This window comes from Engraulis encrasicolus, chromosome 1, assembly GCF_034702125.1.
Source record: "Engraulis encrasicolus isolate BLACKSEA-1 chromosome 1, IST_EnEncr_1.0, whole genome shotgun sequence".
In the NCBI taxonomy this organism is placed as follows: domain Eukaryota; kingdom Metazoa; phylum Chordata; class Actinopteri; order Clupeiformes; family Engraulidae; genus Engraulis; species Engraulis encrasicolus.
Window position 1 is genome coordinate 59,922,325 of NC_085857.1, and position 14,489 is coordinate 59,936,813.

The 14,489-nt window shown below is 43.1% G+C and overlaps 1 protein-coding gene across 4 annotated transcripts in view; it reads left to right on the forward strand.

Moving 5' to 3' along the window:
* The first annotated feature begins 822 nt into the window (after positions 1-822).
* The window catches only part of LOC134456228 (protein FAM83G-like), a 53,737-nt gene continuing 40,070 nt past the window's right edge, over positions 823-14,489 (forward strand). For 3 of the 4 annotated variants that reach the window (XM_063207619.1, XM_063207622.1, XM_063207633.1), the window contains exons 1-2: positions 823-2,416; positions 2,811-3,040. In XM_063207619.1, the coding sequence (XP_063063689.1) occupies positions 2,167-2,416; positions 2,811-3,040 (480 nt within the window). In that variant the 5' untranslated portion in view covers positions 823-2,166. Of the gene's footprint in view, positions 2,417-2,810; positions 3,041-14,489 lie in introns of those variants that run through there. The other variant, XM_063207628.1, reaches the window with a different exon arrangement.

The window sequence follows — 14,489 nt, forward strand, 5'->3', positions numbered from 1 at the left end:
TTTATACCCTCGGCCGTTTAGCTGCTTAAAGAAACGTAGCCATACACTGTAGGTCAGTATTTATGTAGCCTATTTATTTTTTAGGCAGGTCAATCTTTCATAAGCTACTGTGCACCTCACTTCTCCTAGCAATTTTGTCTTTAATTTAAAAAAAACAAAAAACATCTTACTCCTAATGCAAACTCCTAATCCAAATGTATGTATTCACTCATTTTATTTTAGTCTTTTATCTTTTATGAGTTTTTTTTTTAATATTGTCTTCTGGAAGTGTGTGAGTGTATAGTGTAGGCCTACTACTGCTGCAAAACAATTGTCCAAGCTGGGACAAATAAAGCTACTTGACTTGACTTGGTTGGAATATACCAGTAGGCCTATATGGGGATCCTTGTCAGAGGCGACTGTTCAGCTGGGGCCCCAAGCTAAATGTCAAAGGAGTGACTATTTGAAAGTACCACTACTGTAGCAAAGTGTGAGCTGTTATTCAGTATCCAGGGGCTTGGGGGGCCAAGTGACTGCCTGACTTGCCTGGAGAAAAGATGCTCCTGTGATCCTTGTCATGGTACAGTTTGGGAAACCCTGGTGTGGTGTAGTCTCATAGCAGCGGTCACTAAAGAGTTAACTTTTAAACTGCAACACCAGCTGGGCGGGGACACCGTTTAATAACACACACACACACACACACACACACACACACACACACGCTGCAGGAAGCAGTTTCGAGGCATTTTCCTGTCAATTTACCCCTCCCACTCTAGTGTGTGTGTGTGTGTGTGTGTGTGTGTGTGTGTGTGTGTGTGTGTGTGTGTGTGTGTGTGTGTGTGTGTGTGTGCGTCATCATCTTTTGCAGAGAGGCTAAGCTATGCAAATAGATCCGATTTGAAAGCGACAGCAAAGGACACGCGCTGTTGTGATTCCCCAAATCTGTCTTCAGTTTAAGAGCGCGAGAGCGCGCGAGAGGTATCTTGTCCACTAACTGCAGATGAGAAACTCCTTAGAAGTCAGAAAGTTTTTTTATTGCTCTCAGAGCTCACGCGAGAGAAGAGAAGAGATGTATTCGGTCTGCTGACTCACCAGGAACCGCCAACAAGACGGGACACATAAATTGCGCTAGACAACCAGGGTGTGTGTGTGTGTGTAACGGGCGGTTCCCGACCAACCCTGTCATGTGATAATAAGGTGTGTCTGGTGGACGCGACGCTTCATGCTGCTTTGTCTCCAGGACACTTTTTTTTCACCTGACGGTGACGGTGAACTGCGCGAGCTGTCACGCATGACAGACTGCAGCGCGAGCCGGCGGGGAAAGTTTTCACACGAGCCGAGTCTCCAGACGGCCGGAGAGATAAGAATGCTGACTGCGCTCCTCGAGAATTAGTGTCTGGATGAAAGGGCTTGACTTCCGACTTAGACTTTTTGGGAGAGGAACCGCTAAGAGTTTTAAAAACTGAACTTGTTTTGTTTTTAGAGATAGAAGGATCGTTCGCCTGTTGTGTTGAAAGACTTCGTCAGTTCTTAATCTGACTGTGCCGCTCTTTGGATGAACTGACTTCCGACTTTTTGGGAGAGTAACAGTTACGCGTTAATCAAGTCCACATCGTGAATCTGTAGACAACTGGACTTGTGTGGCTTTGTTTTAAAGAGATTTAAGGACGTTTGGCCTCTTGCGTTTTAAGACTTATTCATTTGTAAATCTGATGTGTGAGTTGGCGGTCAAACGTTATTGATGTAAGGGGAGTTCAGTTAAGTACGCGTGGCCTTAGAGCGCACGGATTATATGGCGATTGGCTATCTCCCGATAATATGGGCTCTATATCTTGATAATATGTGGAGCTGGAGTATCCTATGGCCTAGAAGACCTTACGGCAATCCGAAGTGTTTCTTTCGCATTTATAGGCCTAATGTATGTAGGCCTATCTAAAGATAAGTCACTGTCAGTCACTAGCCTAAGTGTTGTCATTAGTGATCCACTGAGAGCGTTAGAGTTGTCGTTGGTTACGTGGGTTAAGTTTACACTTTAGCATGCCATGGCGCTGTCTCAGTGTCTCAATGACAACCATGTCAACTGGCTAGTGTAGTTAATAACGGCATAGTTTAGTGTTATCTTTGGTGGTTAGTAAGTGTAGGCCTATAGTTTATAGTATTGTACATTATTATCTAGGCCTAGTCGCTATGGCGTTGTCTCAGGTGCAGTGTCTGGATCACAACCACGTCAACTGGCGCTTGTCGGAGTCGAAGCCTGAGTTCCTGTATAGTGAGGAGCAGCGTCTCGCAATCGAGGCCTTGGTCACGGGAGGTCGCGAGGCTCACCGGGAATACCTCAAGCAGAGCGAGCTCAGACCCTTCCTCTCCGACCAGGAACTGGAGCGCCTGTGGCAGCGTGTGGAGGCGTACCAGCCCGGCTCGGAAATACGTAGTGGTGGTGAGTGTTGGGCTCTCCGTTTCTCTCTCTAGCTCTCTTTCTTTCTGTCGATGTGTCTCTCTCTATGTATCTCTCTCTCTGTCTCTATCTCTCTATCTCTCCCTTTCTCTCTCTCTCTCTCTTTCTTCCTCTCTCCCCCTCTCTCTGTATATCTCTCTTCCTCTCTCTTTATCTCTGACTCTCTCTCTCTCTCTCTCTCTCTCTCTCTCTCTCTCTCTCTCTCTCTTGCTCTCTCTCTCTCTCTCTATCCCCCCTCTCTCTATCCCTCTCTCTCTTTCTCTCCTTCCTCTCTCTATACTATATATTACAACCCCCCCCCATGCCTTACATTACTTAGTTACAACAAAAGTGCTTAATGCATTACATTGATTAATTAGGCTACTTGTTTTGTAAGTAATCACTCAGGACACTGGTGACGGTGAGACGGGAGGAGAGGAGCGTGCGCTGTCGTTACAGTACTGGCCGGACCGCTCGGATATCTCGGTTCCGCAGCTGGACATCGGGTGGCCGGACTGCGCGGCCTACCGGGGGGTCACGCGAGCCACTGTTTACACTCAGCCGCCAATGGACTCACAGCCTCACATCAAAGAAGTGGTGAGGAAAACCATCGCTCAGGCACAGAAGGTAAAAAACAACATGCACATGCATGCACATGCACGCACATACCGTACAGTAGCCAAGTTAGTGGTCCACACCTCTCTCTCTCTCTCTCTCTCTCTCTCTCTCTCTCTCTCTCTCTCTCTCTCTCTCTCTCTCTCTCTCTCTCTCTGTCTCACACAAACTCACACACAAACACACACACAGAGTTATAGTGGTCCACACCTTTTTCTTTTCCACATCACTGAAACATGACTGGGCCTGTCGGTCTACCAGCAGCGTCCTTTATGAGCAAACTCTTTCTCTCTCTCTCTCTCTCTCTCTCTCTCTCTCTCTCTCTCTCTCGCTCACACACACACCGACTCACTATCGCACAAACATAGAAATGCAGTGTCACACACATGCAAGCATACACACATCTCTCTCTCTCTCTCTCTCTCTCTCTCTCTCTCTCTCTCTCTCTCTCTCTCTTTCTCTGTCTCTCTCTCTCTCTCTCTCTCTCTCTCTCTCTCTCTCTCTCCCGCACACATACACATACACATACCCACACCCACTACTCACACACATCTGCCTCCCTCTTTCTGTCATAGTGTCAGTCATGCTGATTCAGACTTACACACACTTGCTCATCATGTCTCAGGTAAATGTCATCACCCTCTACAGACACACAGACACAGACACAGACACAGACACAGACACAGACACACACACACACACACACACACACACACACACACACACACACACACACAGACACACACACACACACACACACACACACACACACACACACACACACACACACGCACACACACACACGCACGATTATTCCAGAGAAAGGGATCACAATCATATTAGGAACCCATCCTGCTGTGCATATTGGGAGAGATTTAGTGTAACGGAGGCCAACTAGCAGTGTGGCATGGAACGTTATTTAACCTCCCTCCCAAAGCCTCAATACAGTGCGGTAGCGTTTTGCTATTGGACCGGCCCTTTAGCTCAGAGGTCTGGTACTGTGCCTCCCATTGCCCAACCGATGCGTTGACGAGGTGGCAGGTTTGCGGCCCCAAGGGACACGAACTCCGCAGGAACACCTCGGTCACATTAGCAATGCTATTGTGAAAAACATAAGGCCTTATACGTTATGTCAGACAAAGTAGAAAGTCACCAGAGCATCTTCAGATGTGGACATTTTACTGTTTTATTGGGCAAGTGCTAAGACTAAAGTTTCAACATTCTCACGTCGAATATCATATTATCATAAATGTTAGTCTTGGCACTTGCCCAATAAAACAGCAAAATATCCATATCTGAAGATGCTCGGGTGACTTTGTTCCTTGTCTTACTAGTCTTTTTTCGTGACGCACCAGATTGTGAAGTGCAGGAGCGTAGTAGAGGATATCTTCTTTTTCCATTCAGAGGAATATACATCCTGGGTGCGATTTGTCAGAAAACCAGAAGGGGGATATGTCTCAATTTTAAGCAATATCAATGGAATTACATTGAACTGTGATTAAAATAGAAAAAGTGGCAATATCAAAACCAGAAGGGGGGACAATCCCCCGTGCAAGAGGACAGCCCCCAATGGAGCCCCAAGGGAGCAATGCGGGGGCATGGTACCATGCTCAGGGTACCTCAGTCATGAAGGATGGGGTAGACCACTGATAATTACTACCCCAACCAACCTGTCGGGTCTGTAGTCGAACTGGCAACCTGTGGGCTACAAGTCTGACGCTCTAACCACTTACCCATATGACTGTCCATATGACATATTTTGTAAGGAAATGTTAGAATTGTTAGAAATTATATTTGCAATTCAATTGAGATATATTTTTAGGAAACTTTGTGAAGTTGGGGTCTGTTGTAAAGGTGGCCACCTTCAATATAAACTTAGGCCTAAAGTGCAGGGGCAATCCTGGTTTGTGTTCATAGTATGGCCCTTTGAGGACCTAATAGAATATGAAATGTGGCCCCTCGAATGAAAAAGGTTCCTCAACCCTGATGTTAGCTGACTACAAATTACAAGTTGCCCAACACTGTGCATGTCTCCTCACACCAGTCGGCCCAGTCACACCAATATGCAGATAAACACAAGTGACTACACAAATCACATTACATTACACATGACTGTAGCTGAGCCACGCTAGCAGCCTATAATACAGTCAGATAAAGCGTGTCTTTAAAAGGTGGTGTTTGGAAAGTGCTCTAAGGCGGTGTCAGCTAGCTGGTATTAGCAAGTGTGCCTTATTGGCAAGGTGTCTTATTGAAAGGTGGAGTTAGCTACAGTAGCTAGCTGTGGTGCCGTTTTGAAAGCTAGAGTTAGTTCACACGCCGTAAATGCAAAACGGGGAAACAATGAGTGAAGTATGACATTGGCGCATGGAGAAACTATAGGCCTACATTTCAGCCATTTATGTTTTGAGAAATTACCCTTGACATGTATAGTACATTATCATATAAAAATGCAATGAAAAAAACAAAGACAAAATAGGAGCACAGATAAGAATTTAGGAGCACTGTGAAATTGTTAACGCACAGACTAAAAGGGAGTAGGCTATACCTTTTCTCCCACACACGCCTACACATTCTACATGAGGGGTGCTGGTCACAGGGCCAGTTTTTCAAAATTCCTCCCAGTAAAGGGGCTTAACAACATATTACACATTCATTACACATTCATTTCTATATGCAGCCCGATGTCTCCTCTGCTGTGTCAATGAAGTACTGTCGCCTAACTCATTATCATACAACTGTAAAACAAAGCCTGGGGAGTGTCTGTAAACTCATCCCAACTGTCTCTTCTCTGAAGGTTTTGGTAACACTTTAGAATAACAGGCGACTATAAATCACTTATAAAGTGTTAGTAACACTTAGTTAATAATGAACTCATAATGAACAAGACATTTACAAATGTTTGTGAATGATTAAGGAAAAATATATACAAACTTTTATAAATGATTTATAACATTCGCAAAAAGCTTTGTAAATAGTTTATAGATGCTTTGTAAATAGTGTGTAGACATTAAAAGATCATTTCAACGGAAATTGTCCATTGTACATATTACCTCGACAAAAGTTTTCGTACATGCCTTTGTGTTTCCACTTTAGAATAACAGGCGCAAAAAGCTTTGTAAATAGTTTGTAGATGCTTTGTAAATAGTTTGTAGACATTAAAAGATAATTTACTAATACTTTATAATTGCTTTGAAAGCAGCTTTATAAATCATTTATAATAGTTTTTACATTTTATTCCTTAATCGTTTACAAACATTTGTAAATGTCTTGTTCATTACGAGTTCATTATTAACTAAGTGTTACTAATACCTTTATAAGTGATTTGTAGTCGCCTGTTATTCTAAAGCTCCCAAAGCCAAGTTAACTACAACAACTTGACTAGGCTTTTTTTTTAAGGGTTTTTTTTTTTTTTACATTTTCAGAAACTATGGTGGCCAAATGTAAACTATGGCGCTGCACCATAGTTTCATCAATGTATGGGAAACACTGTGTGGTGTCGTATTGGAAGGTGGAGTTAGCTACAGTAGCTAGCTAGCTGTGGTGTCGTATTGGAAGGTGGAGTTAGCTACAGTAGCTAGCTGTGGTGTCGTTACATGACATTACACTTAGCTAACACTTTTATCCAAAGCCACTTACAGTTATTTACAGGGTATTGGTCACAGTCCCTTAAAATTACACTGCTGACACTTTTTTTATCCAACGTGCATATTGGTGACAGTCCTTGGATCAGTGGTGGTCTGCCCATTGGTCAGATAGCCCATTAGTCCGATAGCCCATAAGTCAAACAATAAGCCATAGAGGAGCATGGTTACATACCACCATTCCGACATACCGCCATTCCGACAAACACGGCCATTCAGACATACTGCCATTCCAACACTTTTTCATACCGCCATACCGAGACCAAGTTGCTTTTAGGGGAGCGAGCATGCACCTGCGACATGTCCGGAGCTCTCCACACATGTGGTGCTGAAATCTGCGTAAATTGTGCTCCAAGGGAAGCACTAGAATTTGTTGGGGGGGGGGGTCGGAATGGCGGGACGTTTCATGGGAAAAAAAAGATACCGCCATTCCGACAATTGAACGTCAATGTCGGAATGGCGATTGCCCCCCGAGGACCACAACGCTCAGACTACTGGGCTAACAGGCTACATGCTATATGCCTTTAAAGGGGCACAATGTAGGATGACGTTGTTTGCGCGGTGCCCGTGGCATGCCTGTCTCAAAATCTACACAGTAATGAAAAAAGCTGTTTAAATAGACTCGCTGTGAGACTGTTTTTCATTAGGCCTACGGAATGCCAGCAGTTGATAGTACCAATCTGAATACGGTATGTAAAGCGATGTTTCAAATGAAAAGTGTTTCCCACAACTCGTTCGGACCGCATTGTCAAAAGTTGCATGTTGGTTTTTCTGACAGCGGACCATGGAAGTGGTCTCCTTCACTTACTAATGACCCGCATAAGCATCGTCTGACTTGGGACCGTGATTAATTAAGCTTTTGGAGCCCCACTAATGACGGTTAGGGTTAGAAATTGTTTTGGTTTGGGCATAGTTTTGACTTTTCAGTTAACTTAAAGGTGCACCGTGTAATATATTTTACAATTTATTTCCAGAATACATGCTACCCATTCACAAATGTTACCTTTTTCATGAATAGTAGAGTAGAGTAGAGTGCTTTTATTGTCACTATATAAATACAGTGATATTCTGTTGGGAAGCAACTCACAAATGCCCACAAAATAAAGATATATTAACAGTATAATAAATAATATATAAAAGTTCATATGCATCTCACAGTATAGAGAGTCCCGAAGTATTGAGATGGGGCAGGTGACGTATTGAGTTCAGAAGTCTAATGGCAGTAGGATAGAAACTGTCCTTCATTCTCGTAGTGCGGGCACGCAGAGTCCTAAAGCGCCTGCCAGATGGTAGCATGGTCAAGAGCCTGTGACCAGGGTGTGTGTGGTCTTTAAGGATGTTTAACCCTCTCGGCGCCACAGGTTTTTGCCCAAAACTGATGATTTTGACATGTTATATTCAAAAGGCTGTGGCTTAACATGGGTAATAGATAGAGCCTGACAATTAATGAGACAAATATTGAGGATGACCCAAAGTTTATTTTGGGAGTAAATTATCCCATCTAATTTGCATATTATGACGTCATATGGTGTCGGCCATTTTGAATTTATAATGAGTTATTGGATATTTTTGCATATTTTCAAAATATTTTTAATAATTTATCTAATTTAATTTATAAAACTTCCCCAGACACCTTCACTATTATGTTCTGTGCATACATTTAGGTCTAGATAGCAAAAATTGTACACTAAAAGTGTAATTTGTAACTAATATAGTGCAACAATGTAGCATAGTGACAAACACAAGTGAATGGACGGTTGCCGTTTTGCCTGTAGGGACTGGTCTATGAAGGTGACAAGTTATTTTTAGTGCATGGACACCCTTCACAGCAATGCCCAGCATACAGATTCTATCCACACTAGGGGTATTATGTGCATTTTGTCCATTTGTGTGTCTTTGAACCAAGTACAGCAGGCCTACAGTAGCCTACAGTAGGCCTGTCAGCGTACACCCTGAAGGACTCTGGGTATGGGCTACATGTCTAAAAACTTGTGCAAATATCTATTCAAACCCAGTGTTACATTTACTGATATACAAATAGGTGATATAAGGAAAGTGTGTGTGTGTGTGTGTGTGTGTGTGGGGGGGGGGGGGGTTGGTTACCTAGCCTATATCGCCCATGTCTTTCTGATGCACCAAACCCCAGCTGGTATCACACTTTTTTGTTGCAAATAGACTCAGTCAGGTCGCAATTGGACATAATTATTACTATTATTATATCATTAGAATAGAATTGCTATTTATTTAGACCTGCAGTCGGCAGGAACAGTGTCGAGTAGCGTGAACTATGCTTCCGTTTTGCACCGAGTAGAATGCGCACGAGACCTCTGTGTCTCGGGCGCATACTCCTCTCACTCCATCCCCCACTGTTGGCAGGAATATGCGCACTTCTTTTGTCTTCATTTACTTTTCTACTTAGTATACAAGCTCTTCTACAAACATCCTGACCACTGTCACCCTCCAGATGATGAATATTGACTCTGTAACAGGCAAATTACGACGCGTTGCATCATTCCCCTGTCGTTGCAATGAACGTCGCCAGCATAGCGACAGTATAGCCTACAAAGCAGCATGAAATTACCTCGCATCTCGATCGGAAAAAACCTTCCCTTCCTCAATATACAAGTCTCCTGCAGAAACGAACACTTCTATTGTGTACTTACAAGTGAATGAATGAAGGGTTTTCTTGTTACAGTCCCCATGATCGACGAATAGGCTGTCGATAGTTTCCCTCAGGCAACAGTAACATGGGAAGTATAACGCGGCAGAAAATACACTCCTGTTCGCATATTACCTCATTTAGGGGCGAAATATATGATGAATACATATGTACAATCATGACAAGTTACCATTTGAGTGCATTTGGTCGTTTATTCAGTAGAATTATCCACGTAATGTCACTACAAGGCTGCTTCCGTCTTTCGCGTTGTTTCACAGGGGAGAAGTTACTTCCGCAATGTCCGAGGTTTGTAGTTTTGTAGTTTTCTTAAACAAAATACCATATAAGGCGTCCCAATGTGTTTAGAACTGAAGTACTACATGTCTGCCACCCAATGGAGTGGAAGTTGAACTACATTTGATATCCTATTTGAAAAAAACGGCCGTTGTAATCAATACGGCATCTCGTCGACAAAAGTCGCCTGTGGCGCCGAGAGGGTTAATGCTCTGTTTGTGCAGAGTGTATGGTGGATCTCCTCAAGTGTGGGTAGTTGGCAACCAATGATTCTCTCTGCTGTTTTAATAATGCGCTGTAACATCTTCTTGTTGCCGTGTGTGTAGCTGGTGTACCAAGATGTAATGCTGTATGTAATCACTGATTCAATCGTACACCTATAGAAGTTAGTGAGTGAATACTCACCACCACCAAGAAATTCTAAGTATTCATTATGACTGGGAAAATTGCACTTTTCATACATGAAAAGGGGGGGATCTGCTCCATGATCCGCCATTTTAAATTTCCAGAATTAGATATTCTTTAGCTGCAGAACTTACTGTACTTTGGTTATACTAGTAAATATTGGTTTATTATTTAGTAAATACTCATGATCAAAGATCAAATTTGGCAATAGGCAGCATGGTTTCCATGAGCAGTATAGTTGCAGTACCCATTCTGGCCACATTCTACACAGTGCACCTTTCAAAGTGAATAATTAAAAAACGATCAAATTTATGCCGCTAAAATAATTGTATACTGACAGAACATACCTTAAACTCATTGGCTGCCTTGGGCTGCAGCTGACGTCATTTCGAATAGTGACGCCCTAGTGACGCTTTTTTTACAGCCACGCCTTGAGCGCGGTCTGTCCTATATTGTGTTAAAATTTCAGAGCTCTACACATGTTCTAACTGTTCCTATAGGTGGCAGAAGTGTCCTTAGGAATAGTCAGGGCAGGGCATTAGCTCAGAGCAAGAGGAAATGTCAAGACAAAAACATTCCCTTTTACTATAATAATCTCAAAAGTTCAACATTTTTGAAAGTAAAGCACCTGTGACAGTAGTCTACTTTCTTGCCCTCTGATTTTAACACAGGTAGGCTACTGATTTTAGTGTCAGAGCCTGACAAAAAAAAAAACTTCCTCTCATGAACAAATACAATCCCCTTTTGCTATCTAGCTAGTAGGCATTGTAGCTAGGTTGCCCAAAATACACCATGTTCAACCAGAGATGATCTGTGTGGCAACCGTTTCATTTTGAATATGTGATCAGCCTACACAATATCAGGGTGATATGTACAAAAGATCATCTAACAGGAAATGCACTAGTATGGGGACTGGTGGTGATGTGTAGTCACCTCAGTTGGGAATGCTTGGCTATAAAGTTCGCTACGCTAGTTAGCTAGCACAAAATCGCTAACAACTAAGCCTAAATAAAGGAGCCTTGGTAAGTCAACTATTTTTACTCATTCTACAGTTACTTTTTATGGATCTGTATAGTATGACTAGCTGTGATTCGTTCCCCAACGAGAAGAGAGCGCAAAGTAAACAGAGGGAGGACGATGAGACAGTATTTCTGTGAGTTCACGGAGTTACGTGCACCTGCTGTCATGATCCATTGTGTGCGCCAGCAACAAACCAAAACACTCTTGTTTTCGAGCTCATCCCCGTTATATTTCAGTACATTATTAGGTTGAAAAGATCATACAAACGATCTTTTGTTCAGGCTACAGATGACAGAAGACTCTGTAATGGCATCTGATAGGTTCGGAGTTGTTAGGACGATGTCATTATGGGCAAAAACGTTTGCAATTGAAGAGTTCAGATGCAACACCCCCTAACTCCATTTCTGAAGACCTGCACTTCTATATTTTTAGAGTTTGGTTTACATTCATGTACTTGATAATACATATTATAGTTATATTACATAAATAAAATAAAAAAAACTATGCAATTTTGATAGCTTTGTATTAAATTAAAATGAAAGAAGATTATTTTCTGAAAAGGCACTTAGGGGGTTTTGCATCTGAACTCTTCAATTATAGTTCTACTTCAAATGGCGTTTTCTCAGCTTTTTGGCTAGAAAGCAGCATTTTGGCGAATTCCACTTATTTTCAACAGATGATTATGAAAGAACGGAAAGGGGTAGGCAGACAACAAGTGGTGTGACCCAAGAAATGTTACCATTCTGTCCCATGGCTGCTCGCCGCAACTGGAACACCTCACAGTCAAGTGCCGACCATTCTACCTGCCCCGTGAGTTTCCAGTCATCATCTTTACATCAGTATACATCCCTCCACATGCCAACCCAGACAGCGCAGTGCTTGAGCTCCAGGACGTCTTAAATAGAAAACAACAACAATACCCTGAGGCTGCCCAGATTATAGCCGGAGACTTTAACAGGGAAAAATTGAACCGCGTAATGCCTGAGTTTTCCCAGCATGTAAATTTCCCTACCCGCGGCAACAGTACGCTTGATCACTGTTACACCCAGTTCAAGGACAGTTACAAAGCAACACCACTACCAGCCTTTGGGAAGTCAGACCATGCTGCTGTGTTTCTCGTCCCTAAATACATACAGAGGAACAAAAGAGATCCCCCAGTGACACGCGAGGTAAAACGCTGGTCAGACCATTCTGTGGCCACGTTGCAGGACGCACTTAGCGACGCCGACTGGGAAATGTTTCGCTCGTCAACGGACAACATCAACGAATTCACTGAAGTTGTAATCAGCTACATCAACCTACTGACGGACAACATCATTCCGACGGTGACAATTAAGGTCTTCCCAAACCAAAAACCATGGGTGGATCGTGAAGTGCGTAACGCGTTGTCATTGCGCACACATGCCTTCAATGAAGGGACCGCCTCAGGGGACATGACAAGCTACAAAACCGCCGCATACAATCTTAGGAAAACCATCAAGAGTGCAAAAAGACGCTACAGGGACAAACTGGAATCTGACTTCAACGAGGGAGACCCAGCTCGTGTGTGGAGTGGCCTGAGAAATATCACAGGGTTTTCAAGCAAGCCCCCCTCCAATACCAGCGTAAGTGACTATCTCGCAGATGAGCTGAACGCCTTCTATGCACGTTTTGACACCAAAGACTCTATACCATCACAAACAGACTCATTTGAAGGTAATACTTTATTTGTGTCTGAAGATGTCATAAACGTTTTTAAAAGAGCTAAATGCAGGAAAGCTGCAGGACCTGATGGCATATCTGGCAGACTCTTAAAATCTTGTGCCTATCAGTTAGGCCCTGTGTTTACACAAATATTCAATGCCTCTTTAGCCACAGGGGTAGTTCCATCTTGCTTTAAGCAATCCATAATTGTGCCAGTTCCAAAAGGCAAAAGTCCAACATGCCTCAATGACTACCGTCCAGTGGCTCTGACATCAATGGTGATGAAGTGTTTTGAGAAGCTAGTGAAGTCCTTCATATGTACATCCCTGCCTAGCTCATTTGACCCTCTCCAGTTTGCCTATAGAGAGAACAGGTCAAGGGACGATGCCATCTCAAATTTGTTGCATACCACACTATCACATCTAGACAGAGGAAAGGGTAATTATGTGAGAATGCTGTTCTTTGATTATAGTTCAGCATTCAACACCATAATTCCCCTTACTCTTGTCAGGAAGATGAAGTCACTGGGGCTAGACTTACCTCTATGCAACTGGGTGTTAAACTTTCTCACAAGCCGCACGCAGGTTGTTAGAGTGGGTGGCACAACATCTAACACCCTCACCATCAGCACTGGCTCACCTCAAGGTTGTGTGTTAAGCTCCCTACTCTACAACATTTACACCCATGACTGCAGAGCCAGCAGCAGTCAGAATTCCATCATCAAGTTTGCTGATGACACTGTAGTGGTGGGACTGATCAATAATAACGATGAACAGGCATATATAAATGAAGTTTCTAACATCTCACAATGGTGCCAGCACAACAACCTGGCACTAAACGTAAGCAAGACTAAGGAAATGGTGGTGGACTTTCGGAAAAAGAGGGGAAACTACACTCCACTTTCCATCTGCAAACAACCAGTTGAGAGGGTAGAGTGCTTTAAATACCTTGGTGTTCACATCACAAATGACTTAACATGGACAAACAACACACACAACATCATTAAGAAATCCAGGCAGAGACTGTACTTTCTGCGCCTGTTGAAAAAGTTCAAAGTTTCCACACCCATCCTAAAAGCCTTTTACTCCTCAGCAGTGGAGAGCATCTTAACAGGGTCCATCATCACCTGGTACGGAAACGCCACAGTGCGTGAACAGAAAGAACTACAAAGGATAGTGCGCTCTGCTGAGCGCTGTATTCGTCAACCTCTGCCTGCCGTGAAAGACATATACACAAAGAGAGTGCTATCTAGGGCCCATAACATTCTCAAAGACCAGTCACACCCAGGACATGGACTATTTGAAAACTGAGATCTGGAAGGCGACTGTGCTGTCACAGAGCTAGAACTGAGAGACTGAGAAAGAGCTTTTTTTCCTCATGCCATTTGCTTACTGAATTCCTCCTAATTACTTTGATTGAACACACACACACACACACACACACACACACACACACACACACACACACACACACACACACACACACACACACACCTTTTATTTTTATTTTACTTCCTCTTCACCCTTCTTCTGCACACTTGTTTTGCAACGGCCATGCATTTCATTACAAGTGACACGAAAGTGTCTCTATGTACATGACAAATAAATATCCTTGAATCCTTGAATCCTCCTTGAATCCTTGACACCGTTTTCTTCTGATGACAGATGAGCATCTAATCTGTGTTTTGATGGGTATGGTGTTGACATAGACACAGAACTCAATTTTCTGCGAGCCTCCAAAATGCTGAAAAATCTCTGGC